General features: G+C 47.0%; 1 protein-coding gene across 10 annotated transcripts in view; it reads left to right on the top strand.

Moving 5' to 3' along the window:
* The window catches only part of pcdh15b (protocadherin-related 15b), a 209906-nt gene extending 199809 nt beyond the window's left edge, over positions 1-10097 (top strand). For 4 of the 10 annotated variants that reach the window (XM_028964715.1, XM_028964706.1, XM_028964686.1 and 1 more), the window contains 5 exons: positions 5064-5085; positions 5384-5422; positions 5565-5638; positions 6853-6982; positions 7182-8929. In XM_028964715.1, coding sequence (XP_028820548.1) covers positions 5064-5085; positions 5384-5422; positions 5565-5638; positions 6853-6982; positions 7182-8648 — 1732 coding nt within the window. In that variant the 3' untranslated portion in view covers positions 8649-8929. The other 6 variants (XM_028964695.1, XM_028964767.1, XM_028964758.1 and 3 more) reach the window with 6 other exon arrangements.
* Positions 10098-13567: the final 3470 nt, after the last annotated feature.

A 13567-nucleotide genomic window follows, 5' to 3' on the forward strand; every position in this document is an offset into this window, starting at 1 on the left:
GCTTGTTTTCGGTGATTAGCCTTGGGTATTTTTTTAATGATCAATAAAATTACATAAATTAGCATAACCTCAAGGATTCGAAATTCAATTTGAGCAAGGTGAATAATATTATTCAAAATTTTGGTGCTTCAGTTTTTTACTATGATGTTAGTAGCATTGGAAATGAAACATTATTGTATTAAAACAGGGTAACGCTCCTATCTAGAAAAGAGGGGCTCTGCAGAAAAAGTTTGGGAACCACTGACGTAAAGCTAGCAAAGAGCTGAAAATGGAGGGCAGCAAAAGTCATGTTTTTTTTATATGTTAATAAACTGTTCAATCTGTCAATATCTGGGAAAAACTTTCAGTACGGGATAGTACATTGTGATTGACCCCATCGTTTTTTTTGCCATATCGCCCAGCCCTACTACTGGTGTAGTTCTTGGTTTCAGTAAATACTGGAGGAATGGTGCTGACAGCATGGTTCTTAAAAGCTCTAGTGTATAGTTTATGCATTATGGGTGAAGCAACTTTAGAACCCCAGTGAGAGCCCGACAATTGGGACTCCTTCTTAGTGATGGTCCTGAAAGCATTAGCTCACATTTGTTGGTTTGTGCTCAAGCTTTCCTTTTGCGTGGAGTGTAGAACATGCCGGTATTGATGCTTGGTGTGGGTTTAGATATTCTAGTGGTAGAAGATCTTGTAAACCTTTCCTCCACTGTCCTTGTCCTTCACCCTCATCTAGTATCCTAATCCAAGCCGTTCATCCTTTGTCCTTCATTCTTTTTTTCTTTCTTCCTATGTCCTCTTCATGGTGACTTGAGTAGGGGTAAACGTTGTGTGCTGGAGGAGTGCGATCGTCAGCGTCTCATCAGCACGTTTGCCACGCGAGCCATAGCTGCACACAAGGAGTCCACCGCCAATGGCACGCTCCTCAACAACCTGCCCAAGTCGGAAAGCAACATCACATTCCTGTCGGACGAGAACCCACTCACGACCAAGAACCCACTGTACGACGAGCACGACAGCAGCCTGAACATCTCCGACAACCAGGCCAAGCAGTTAAACCGTTGGCACGACCTGCTGGCCTCCCACACGCCTCAGCGGCGCCAGCTGAGGGACATCTTTGCCCAGTTCCCCGCCGCCGCTTCCAGCCCCAGCAGTCACTCCTGGACCTTGCCTTCACGGCTGCAGCGGAAGGACGGCTACGACGTGCTGCACCGGCCGGCAGTGCTGGACCCAACGCAGTGGGAGCTGCAGCTGCTGCAGATGGAGGTGAAGAGCTACTCGGAGCGGATGGAGGCGGGGCCAGGGGGTGGCGGAGCCGAACCCAAGCTGACGGTGCGGGAGCAGGCGCGGCAGTTTGAACAGCAGGCCCTGCAGGAGATGCGCCAGCGGCACGGCCGCGACTCACGAGGCTCCCTGTCAGCTGACTTCATGCTCGAGTCGTCATCGTCACCGGTCCCTCATTCGCCAACCCATAGAGATGCCCTGCTTCCTGCCATCATCATCACCCAGACCAACGAGGGCACACCTCCCCCTAGCCACAAGCCCACCCCGCCCCTACTGCGAAAGTTCGGTAGCTCCTCCCCAATGTACGAACTCATGGTAGAGATCATCCCTGACCCACCTGACACACCCCCGCCGCCTCCTCCAGTGACCCAATCAGCCCCTCCCCCTCCTCCACCCCCTCCCTCCACACCTCCACCCCCTCCCTTCACACCTCCCCCGGAATCCCCCTCTCACACCAAACGCCCTGCCCCTCCGCCACCGCCACCGCTCCCGCCTGCCTCCTCCTCATGCTCGTCTCCCACCAGCTCTACCCGGCCAATCACCGCCTCCCCATTCGTCCTGCCCCCGCTACCCTCTGTGGCATCCCTGCGGCCAGCGGCCCTTCGGCCCCGCCCTCCGCCGCTACCCACCGCTGAACCCGAGCCCCCTAAACGCGAGCTGAAGGGCATCCTTAAAAACATCCAGAACATAGCTGACATAGAGAAGTCCGTTGCCAACATGTACAGTCAAATTGACCAAAAGCAGAGGATGCCGAAAATGGCCCCCAAACCGGTGGTGTCCATGGAGACAGAGTCCCCGGAGTCGGAGCACGCAGAGGAGGCGCCGCCGCCGCCTCTACCCATCCCCAACATGAACTCCCTGGTGGAAGAACTGGAAAAACGATTTCCCTCCCAATCCACTAACCTGTGACTGGACCTTCCTCCTCTGCCTCCTACTCATCCTCAGGGACTCTTCTTTTTTTCAGCGTTTTTCTTTTCATTCATCACTTTTCATCATTCTTTCAACTTTTCTGTCCCAGTCAGGGCGAGGCCACGGGCGGGATCATTATTTTTTTTTTGTAAACAGTTCATTTTAATTAACTCGGAAATGAGCTTTTCACTCATGTGTATTCGTACGTTACTGATTTAGGAAGTAAGTGTTTCAGTTATTGGCCTGTTGAGAAGAGATGAACGGACCCGGTGTACGTTTTGCCAATAAAACGTGTAATCTTGTGCGACTGACGTCTGTGAATGCGAAGCCTCGCGGCCGATTCCTGGTGCGGTTCGAATTAAGTTCCATCCCGCTTAACCTGTGTGTTGTAGAAAATGTAGCTTAAAGGCATGCTTTTGTGCCCCTTGTCTCGTGGAGAAGGTTCCCCAGATGCCATCACAAACGGTGCAGGTTTGAAGCCTAATGCATTATGTAAAAGCCTTTCAAAGCAGCTCGTGCAGCGCAGGTACAACAGGGGAGCACGAAAGATCCCGTAGCATTTTATTGGTGTTGAAATGCCGAGGCGCCCATCAGTAGGACCCGTTTGATTTGGGAAAACACGACCGATTCATTTAGCCGGTTTAGACTGGGGCCGCCCTGGTTCCTCAGAGCCTTGGCCGACTAAAAGCAGCTTTTCCTTTGCCCTGGATAGGTGAAAGTCACACGGCCGCGTTCTTCTGGCGCTGCTAAAGACGCTCAGCAACGGATCATTCGCCTCGGTGCCCGCCACCTGCTCGTCTTCTCATCTGCGCGACGCATATGCTCGAGACCGCTGCCGTCCTTCCAATTAAAAAAAAAGCACCGTTGCCGGCTCAGCCTGCCTCGATGGGCGCTGCTGGGGCCCCACCCCTGCGTCTTGTTTACTGGGTTGAGTGCGATGATGGCAGCAGCTTCAGTTGCACTGCAAAGCTCCCCTAATTGGCGGAAAAACAGAAGCAGGCCGAGCATGTCATCTTGCCCCGCCGTGTGGCTACAGCGACATTTTCATTCCCACAAAGCATATTTCCACAGGTTGTTGCCTTATCCAAATACACAAAATAAGAGTAATCTATCGTTTATTACTAATATATAATTCTCAGTATTAATGTAGAATCACAAAATTCTCATTCCCATTTTATGTTTATTATATGATTAATCCTATTACAGGACTTTTTAGATTCTGTTGAGTATCACACGAATTATTTTATTTTATCACCTTCATTTTTACCACTTTACCACCTCAAGCACGAAAAAAAAAAATATGCTTAGAAATTATTAATCCATCATAAATAGGATATTGGGTGTCAATTTTTTTATTACTGTATCATCACCTAAACATGCAGGGAAAGTGGTACGGAATACTGCACAACACTGTTGCCTCAGTTACACTCTGTCAGCATCCAGGTTTTCCTCTTGAGTCCCCACATACGCATTTTAGATGAATCATCTTAAATCTGTGAGGCTCGCCACATTCGAAGTGATTCCATTACACCCCCTGCACCCGAAACGACTTTATAATGTTACAGACAAACTTCGCCAAACCCTGCGTATAACAATGATTCGTACACATGTATGTGTGTGTGTGTGTGCGTGTGTGTACGTGTGTGTAAATATATAATCACACTGTTTTCCAGTAGATGAAACGTGAAATAAAAAGCTCAGAGCCTTCATTCATCCATCCTGTGGATATACCAAGAGGCCAGAGACAAATAGGCCCTTCAAGATGGCTTCACCTAGCCGCACTAAGAGTGATCTGGGCCACATTGGCCCAGAGAGGCAGGGGTGTGGACCGGCCTGGTAAACGTTCTCCCCCGACCGCCAGCAGAGGCACTGGCCACGGAGAGATGCATGAGTCGATCTGAAGGCATTATTACTAAAGACCTGACAGGCCTCCAGGAGGTTCCATTCATCTCTCAGCGCTGTGGATTGACTGCTCCCGCCTAATTGAGACGATTATTTATCACAAACGGTGGGCCGCAGACAGACCAACAGTGTGGCGTAGCTGCAGGCTGATGGGAGGGATGAAGAGAGTGGGAGGAGTGCAGGAATGTGAAGAAGTCTTGTGAAAGTCACATTCTTGTTTGGCAATAAATCTTCATTCGGAATTCCTCATTACTCCCTTGTCGGAGAACAATTGTGGTAATTTGGACTTGATGATGGACCGCCTGTAGAGAATTTACATTTTCCCTTTTAAAAAAAAAAGAAAAAAATAAAGGAATAATGTTGGGGCTTGGTGGCCTTCGCAGACTGCAGGAGATGCTCGGTGCACTCTCATCATGCCAGACTCACACACACACACACACACACTCATTGCAACCATGCACGTCCACATTTGCATACAATTAGTTTTCAGCATTTTCATGCCCAAGAACACAGGGAGTAGGTGCAAAGATGGACCGGAGTCTCAAACAGCCGTGCTCTGGTGTCTTCATGACTAAATTTCGTATTGCAGGTATGCAATGTCTTCCAAACCCCCCCTGACTGCAAAATAATCTCATGTGTCCACAATCATGACTTCACATGCACATAAGAGTTAACAATGGATCATGCAAGAAGACCGCAATTACAAGGAACAGTCTCTGTTTTTCTTGCTCTTCCGCTCTCATGTTGCCGAGTAAGGGGGTGGTATTAAAAGAGATTTATTAGCTGTGTGTGTATTTTTTTTCTTTTGGAAACAGATTCTCAAGACAATTCACAGTTCTGAGCAACGTGCATTGGGTGTGAAAGTGAAAAATGGTTGATGGGGGGGGGGGGGTTGAAATTCCATGTAAGTCAAAAGTACAATTATCTTTTTTTATAAATCTGCTGTTTTTTTTTTTTGTTTTTTTTTTTTGTTCTGACAGGCGAGGCTACGGACATCAGGAGGTGAGTGCTCTCATTTGCATTGAAATGCATTACCTGAAGGGTGCCCATCTGATATTTTGTTTGATAAAATAATAAAAAAAATAATAACATTGGACTAGAATTGCACTTTCTGTGTTTTTTTTTTTTTTGCTGAATGTTCTGTCACCATCGTTTTGATGTGATGGATTGATAACAAACAGACCCTCTGCTCTTTACTCTTTCGAAACTTCCTCTTCAACGCCACCCCGGGCTTTTATGTTTTAATATAATATTCTCTTTTCTTTTTCCTCTGTCCCTGTCTATTTCTGTCCTCGGGCAGCAACAGCAGCTTTTGCGGCCTTCTATTTTACGACCAGAGGTAGTGCATCCCAACCGTGCCACCGACTTCCTAATATTTCCTCTTTCTAACCCTCCACCCTCATTTCTGCATCCCTGACCGAGCCGATTGTATTCTATAAGCAGCCTGTTAGTGTGAATAATGAATCTCCTCTGCCCGACAGGAGCTCTCCATGGAGTCTGGCATCGACCCAGGCCATGATTATTACACCCAGGATTACTATAATTATGAGCACGGGTGAGTGGGAGTTCACGGCGTCTCCAACCTCTTTCAGTTTTTGACACCTTAATCCCAATCCTGCCCTATACACAGAAATATCCATCTTTATAATCCACTCCAATTCACTCCTACCAACCTGTAGTGCTCGCTACATTTGATCATGGGAAAGTGTAGACGCTGATTACACGAGAATCATTTGCCAGTGATGGTATTTAATCAGCATTAGCTTTTGTGTACCTGAGTGCAGACATTTTGTGTTAATTTTAGACATTCGGGAAAGTCCTTTCAAAGTTTTGCAGGTGTGAGGACCCCTTAGATAAACCCTGCTTTGGGCTCTGTTTGGGGTCCGCATGTTCACTGTTTGCATGCATTTCTAGCCACAGTATATTGGCCCTTGTGTATGTCATCGCTCTTTCATTCATTTGTTGTTCATTGACTTCAGCATCGCACACATACAACTAAGCCCACTTGTCTGTTTACTGAGAGCAACTGGATGTTCATGGGCAAGAACTGCTTCTGTTGTGTGTGTAGCACCGCCACCTAGTGGCACGTCCTAGATACTACTGCATTTTTCAGTAACTTTTGTGTTTTGTGAAATCTGCATTACATATAGGACATTTAGCTGCCACCCTCATCCAGAGCAACATAAAATCGTCATTTACAGGAACAGTTACCCTGGAGACACCCATGTGATTTTGTGGTCTTCTAGTTCATTTCGTGCTATACACAAAATCCCCCCAAAAATAAAAACATATTCATGAAAATCTAAATCTCTTTCTGTGCTTGTGGGTTCAGTTCCAGCAAGGAGGGATGAATGAGCGAGCCATCAGGGCTGGACCCACAGCCATTTTCAAATTTTAGTCAAATGTTTGTAGTACAGCAGTCAAGGATTTTATCTAAAAGATACTTTAAAATGAGCATTATGTTTCTCATCAGCATACACACTTGACCAAAGCATGACCAAAGCATCTCATTAGGGTTCATGGTGAATCTCAGTATGAGCAGGAAATGGACACTTGGTAGTTTACTGAATCTTGAAGAAGAGAAACTGACTATCCTTATTGTTGGCGCATAGTCTGTTGCCCAGAAAAAGTGACAGCTCTCATGCAAGCTACTACCACATTGTGAATGATTCAAACCCTTGCAAGCATGCACAAGAATACCATATAAGCATATAAAACAATGAAATTACATCCCAATAATTTTGTTTCTTCTTTTTCTTTCAATTACAGGTATGAGTTGCCTCAGTACGGCAGTCGGCGGAAACTGATTTCTCCAACAGGCATGTACGACGAGTACGGAGAGGTGATACTGGAGGACGACGGCACCTTTTACTACAGCCCGCAGGAATCAGACGGAGAGGTAATAATCCTCTTCATGCACTGCCATACATAGTATCCGACACATAAAGACACAACTGCGTTAATGAAACTGGGATCAATTGCAGTGCATCTTTTGGGGGGTTCTAAAATACAAGAAAAGATCATGCTGAATGTGTTAATTGTATTTTTATTTGAAAAATGTTGTTTAATGTCAGGCTGGGGTGATGTTGCTGTAACAGGTTGCTCATCCAGGCGCAGGACCTCCACAGGGTCCTTCTCCACCGGGCCCTTTTCCGCGACCTGCCTTCGGAGACCAGCCTCCAGTTTTAATGCAGAACCATGTCAGTCCACAAGAGGGCAGCACTAAGCCTGAAACTCACAGTTCCAAAGCTGCACACAAACTCAAAGCAGTCCTTAAACTCAGTAAACTCCTAGCCAGTAACAAACCTCAAAGTAAGACTGTCCCTTATCAGTTACCATGGAAAAAATCTAAAGTATTCCCTATGATGTCCACCGAGGAAGGTTCTAATGGTACAGACATCCCCAAGCTGAGCCAGGCTCATCAGACAGACACTGGAATGGTCATTGAAGGTTCGTACTTCCAGACCAAGGAAGAAAAACCCTCTGCTAAGATACGCTTGGGGAAGGTTCTGAGCCAAATTAGCATTGCTGAGAAACTGCAGCCAACGAGGCATTCCCAGGCTGGTGCTGGTGGTGGTTCTGCCAGCAGTAGTGGAGGAACTCCCTCTGCTTCACACATTGCTGCTGAAGAAGAAAGGGATTCTGATCCCGGAGCCACCGGGGAGAGAACACAAGACGCTAGCGTCTCCGAATCTGAGAGCTTTGCTGAGAGTCCAATTACAGGCGCATGCAAAAACTCATCCACAATTAAAGATTATGCAAGGAATAAATCAGCATCAGATGAAGCGTCAGAAGACAGTGGAGAAGACTCAGAGGGAGTGAGCGGATCTGACAGCGATGCGTCAGACGTGGATGGAGAATCTGAGCTAGGTAATGAGTCCAACACAGAGGAAGATGCAGAGAATGGATCAGAGTTGGGAGTGGATACAGAAAAAGAATCCGAGGGATCTGAGGAGTCCACTGTTGAATCAGAAGAAGAAACTGAAACAGACAGCGATGATGGTAAAGGAGACAGCGCCAATTCCGAAGATGAAGAGGATCTGGAGACAGAGTCTGACCTTTCCTCCAACTTTTCTCACCTTGGTCATGTCAGGAAGCCTCTAGATGGATCCAGTAGGGGGTTGAGTACCAGCTGCAGACCAAATAGCAACACTGAGAGAAGGTCAAGGTCCTCCTACAGCTTCAGTAGCCGCAGCGCGTCAAACCCTGACATGTCTCTGGCCAACCAGCTAGAGGACGGCAGTTCCAGATCCACAAACAGCCGCTCGGGGTCCATTAGAAGTTCCGTCAAAACCCCATTTTCTGTGGACAGTATCAAAGAGGAGACAGAAGACGAGTCCTCCGAAGGGGAAGGCAGAAGTAATAATGAAAAGATCCAAGCCAACAGGTACCTCTCCTCCTGCAGCAGCCAAAGCTCGGAGGATACTGGTGGAGACCGTCTTCCTTCCATCGCTGACGACGAGGAAACTGAGGAAAAAACCTCCGTAAAGACTGAAGCGAACAGCTTCTCAGCCAGGGAGGGGGAAGATGGAGGTGGAGCACCAGGACACAATCAGGCAGAGTGAAGGAATGCAGACTCCCAAACATGGCCGACCATCTCAGTTCTGTAAGAAAGAGTGTGTGGCCTTCTGCGTGTGACGATTCCTCCGGCCTGTACTGTGCATGCTTTCCTCCTCGCTCTCCTCTCCCTTCCGTCTGAACGCTCCAGCTGTCTTCTGTTCTGCCATCGTTCTGCACCCACACTTATTAAACGATGCTCGAGCCTTCGCTTTGAAAACGGTTTGGTTTTGGCTCCCCCTCTTTTATTCTGTGTGCAATTTTCCCTAAAGCGAATGAAACCTCACCATCGTGTCTCCACCGTTTTTTTCCTCAGCAGTACGGAAGAAAGAAGCGGATTAAGCTGGTGGTGGACCGCGAATACGAGACCAGCTCTACAGGAGAGGACAGCAACGCCGAGACGCAGCGGAACCGCCTGTCCAATGTCAACAGCCATAGCAATATCAACGGCAGCGTCTACCTTGCGCAGAATGGCTCCATCATCCGGACGCGCCGGGCCGCCATTTCCAACAACATCAAGGTGGCCTCACCCGTGCGGCTGGGCAAGCACTTTAAGAAACTGGACAAGCTGGCAGTGACCCACGAGGAGCGGGTCCCTCTTAATGGGCCGACTGACAGGCCCGCCTCGCCCGCAAAAGTTGAGGCCAATCTTGTCACCAGGCTCACCAGTGAGTGCCTGGCTTCCAGCGGCAGTGTTTTGGACAGCATAGCATCCAAATCCAACAAGGACGGGCTGCACAATTCAGACGAGCAGGAGTCCACTATAGACAATGTGGACAAAGGGCCTATAGAGTCACAAAGTGACCGCACACAGTCCGACGAGGAGGAACTGTGGATGGGGCCTTGGAACAACCTGCACATACCAATGACCAAACTGTGACTTTTTAATTCCTGCTGTATAACAGCCCGGGGGGAAGGATGTACTTTTTAAAATCAGAATTACCACTGTTCAGATTGTATTCGCTCAATAAATAAAAAAAAATGAAGAAATCCAGAATTTACTTGACCATTCCTCTGAACGGGTTTAGAGATTTGCTCATTGCTTTTTATTTGAAATAAAAAAAAAAAAACATAAAGTTTGCTCTCACAAGACAGTGTTTTTCATTATTGGAAATCAGTAACACTGGCCAATAACCAGGATGTACTCTTGTAATACTTGTCAGTGCCACACACACGGTTGGATGTACAAAATAATATCATCCAGAAAGTATTATTTTTGTGTTATTATTATTTTTTCACTTTTATACAAATAATGACTGCAACATATGTCTTGCTATATAATGAGAATATTTTGGTCCTAGTCTTGATTTTCAGTCTGTATTTGAACTGGGGGTGTGATATATTTGTATCCCATTGACTAAAGCGATGCAACATTTCCTCTTACTGTGCAGCCTGCATGTGAGCAATGGGGGGAACTCGTTTCACAGCAGGCTCGAAAATAAAACTTTTACCATTTAGCTGTTGTGCCATTTATTTTGTCATTTTGTTTTTTAAATACAAAACCATCCCTGACTGACTTTAAATTAGGGATGGGAATTGTGAGTTGCCCATGTTGACATTATTAGTGGTTTTTAGGGTGTTTTACTGTTTTTTTTATGCTTGAGATGTATCTTAAAGACAGGTTAGACTCACTACATTACAACATAACTAGGTCAGTTTAACTATACCAATATTCACTTTATATATTGACAGTATGTGGAACTGTTTGGAGAGCTGTTACCAAATAACAATACATAAATATCATTAATGTAAATTACATACATACGAACAAATAATAACAGAGCAAGAACAATCATCTCACACTTCAGGTGAATGATCCCTGGCAGGACTGGTCCGGTTGAGGATGTGGTAGGGGCCGATGTACCTGGGAGTCAGTTTATGGGATTCCGTGCGGAGTTGGAGGTCCTGGGTGGATAGCCAGACGCAGGCGCCCACCTGATAACCAGGCGTCGCCGGTTGTGTTGGGCTACGGTGCGCTGTGAGGCGGCAGGGAGGGCGATGCGAGCCTTGGCCCAGGTCTTTCAGCAGCCCTGGACCAACTGGTGGGTGAAAGGGTGACCACCACCCTGGGTGAAGGTGGTTGGTTGGTAGCCGTTAAAGATTTCAATGGGACGAATCCCGTTGGAGGAGGAGACCTGCAGGTTGTTTGCCAGCTCCGCCCCCTTTAGGAAGCAAGGCACATCCACTGATGGCTGATGGTGAAACAGCATCACATGACATCTGCGATTGCCAACAAAGGATTATCCACTAAGTTTTGTTTCAAAAGGATAAAATACTTGTTTCATTCACAAAAATGCTATTTAATTTAGAACTGTTTTGAAATGCATTTTCAAAACAGTTTTTTTTATATCTTTGTATATGTGACACAAAGTTTTTTTTTATATCTTTGTATATGTGACAGTTTGTATATGTGCCTTCCACTTTTTAAGGGATCATAAGTAATGGAACAAATTAACAATCATAAATCAAAATGTAGCATTTTAATACTAGGCTGCAAATCCTTTGCAGTCCATTACAGCCTCAAGTCTGGAACGCATATACATCACCAGTCACTGGGTCACTTCCCTCTCTGTCAGGCCTCTACTGCAACTGTTTTCAGTTCCTGCTTGTTCTTGGAGCATTTTCTCTTCAGTTTTGTCTTCAACAAGCTGGGGCAGTGGTGGCCTAGCAGGTATGGAAACGGACCTGTAATCGGAAGGTTGCCAGTTCGAATCCCGAGCTAAAGAGGTGGCAAAACACCGTCCCCACACTCTGCTCCCCGGGCAGCCTGTCATGGCTGCCCACTGCTCACCAAGGGTGATTGTTAAATGCAGAGGACACATTTTGTTGTGTTACCATGTGCTGTGCTTGCTGTGTATCACAATGAAAATCACTTCACTTTCTTTCCCTTTATTTTCAGTGGGATTCAGGTCAGGGGATTCACATGGTGTTTAGTGCCACTGTGGTTGTACACTGCAGTTTGAGGCTGATTATCACTTGTCATTACACTGTTTTTTTCATACTTTTTTACTATTTTACTTGTAAACGTTATATTTTATTGGTGGTTCTTAAGATGTGGTGTTTTATGACCCTTTCCATGGCTTTCATCACAAGAGAGGTAAGAGCCACGGGACCTTTGGTTGTGCTTTTTTATAGGAATGGGGATGACTTTAGAATGATTCCTTGTAACTAGCACCATTAGACTTTCATTGTGCATGGTGGACTGGTGAACACCATGTTCAGGGAGAAAAGGTGAGTATTACACTTACACTTCACCCATAGGCAAGTCTCTGTTTTCTAGAGCTAGTGTTAGTGTTTGTTTCTTTGTTTTAGCACACAGTCCATGTTCCCAAACATACTTCCACATGAAAGAAAACGTGTGTTAAATATTATAATATTTAAAATAATATAATTTAATGTTTTATATTATGTGTATATAATATATTTATTATATTGAACATTTTTATGCTATGTTATATATTACAATATTTAACACTCAAGTCCCGCCTCTTTTTTTTGCTTTAATATGGCCGCATTATCATTATTTGTCATGATCTGGACCAGCAGGGGTTACTCCGGATCCGGAGTCTGGACCGGAGTTTCATGTTAGTCTCATGTAATGTTCCCTGATCGTGTTCACCTGGTGTCTATTTTATAATTGTATAAAGCTATCCTGTTCGTGTCTGTTTGCCATCAGGTCACTGCGTGTTAATGTTCCCTTGTCGTGTGAAGTCGTGCATATGCGTCCTCCTTCATGCCATGTCCAGCCCACCCGTGACAGAATGACCCGACCATGTGGACGCAGCCGATCTACGCCCCGCTGAGATCCAGGGAGCCATGGATGGTCGGGAGGACGTCTGCCCCACAGATCCATGTTCAAGGTTCCCCCGACGCCGCTGTCTCGTCCGGATTCCAGCGACGCAGCTCCGGTAATTGCCAGTGCCCTGCCCAAGATCCAGTCCATGTTTTTAAAGTTTCCCCAAGCGTGACAGACTCTCGGCGGCCTACGAAAGCTACCGTGGGGTCGAGAGGATCTGTCACACTGTCCATGTCCCCCCGGCGATTCCAGTGACGCAGTTCCGGTAATCGCCAGTGCCCTGCCCAAGAACCAGTCCATGTTTTTAAAAAGTTTCCCCAAGCGTGACAGACTCGGCGGCCTACGAAAGCTACCGTGGGGTCGAGAGGATCTGTCACGCTGTCCATGTTCCCACTTGCAATTCCGGAGGCGGGGGAGTACCGACGAATCCGTGCGACCGGACCTCGGTGTCCTACGAAAGCTACCGTGGGGTCGAGGAGAACGGTCGCGCAGTTCAGGTGCTCCCAACGTTAACCGAGACGAGGGAGGCGCCGAACTTTCCAGCGGGGCGTGCCGGAGACTGACCGGAGTGACTGGTGCCTGCGGACGGCGGTCAGGATGCCGGTCCCCCACGGACGAGCCGTGCTTTGGCCCGGGCCTGACGCCGCTGGTGCAGGACAACCGGCACTCGTCCTTATGGACATCCTCCCCCCTTTCATGGACCGTTTTGTGGGGCACTCCCAGGTGGTAGTGCCTTTGAGGGTGAGTACTGTCATGATCCGGACCGGCAGGGGTTACTCCGGATCCGGAGTCCGGACCGGAGTTTCATGTTCGTCTTCTGCAATGTTCCCTGATCGTGTTCACCTGTTGTATATTTATATAATTGTATAAAACACGGAAATGAGGTAACGTGACTCCTATAAATAGGCTAGAGAGCAGGTGCCAACTGCTCAGTTCACCTGACCCATGAGGCCATAAATCCTTGTGTTTTCATTTCACCACCACCCCCATTCTTCAACACCCAGATCCTTCCCTTCCGTTTGTTCAACTTTCAACTCTCCTACCATCCCGGTTCCAAAAATCAAAAAACCGATGCTCTTTCACGTCAACACGCTCCAGACTCACCATCCTCCGACCTCGAACTGGTTCTTC

Source organism: Denticeps clupeoides, chromosome 2 (genome assembly GCF_900700375.1).
Source record: "Denticeps clupeoides chromosome 2, fDenClu1.1, whole genome shotgun sequence".
Classification (NCBI taxonomy): domain Eukaryota; kingdom Metazoa; phylum Chordata; class Actinopteri; order Clupeiformes; family Denticipitidae; genus Denticeps; species Denticeps clupeoides.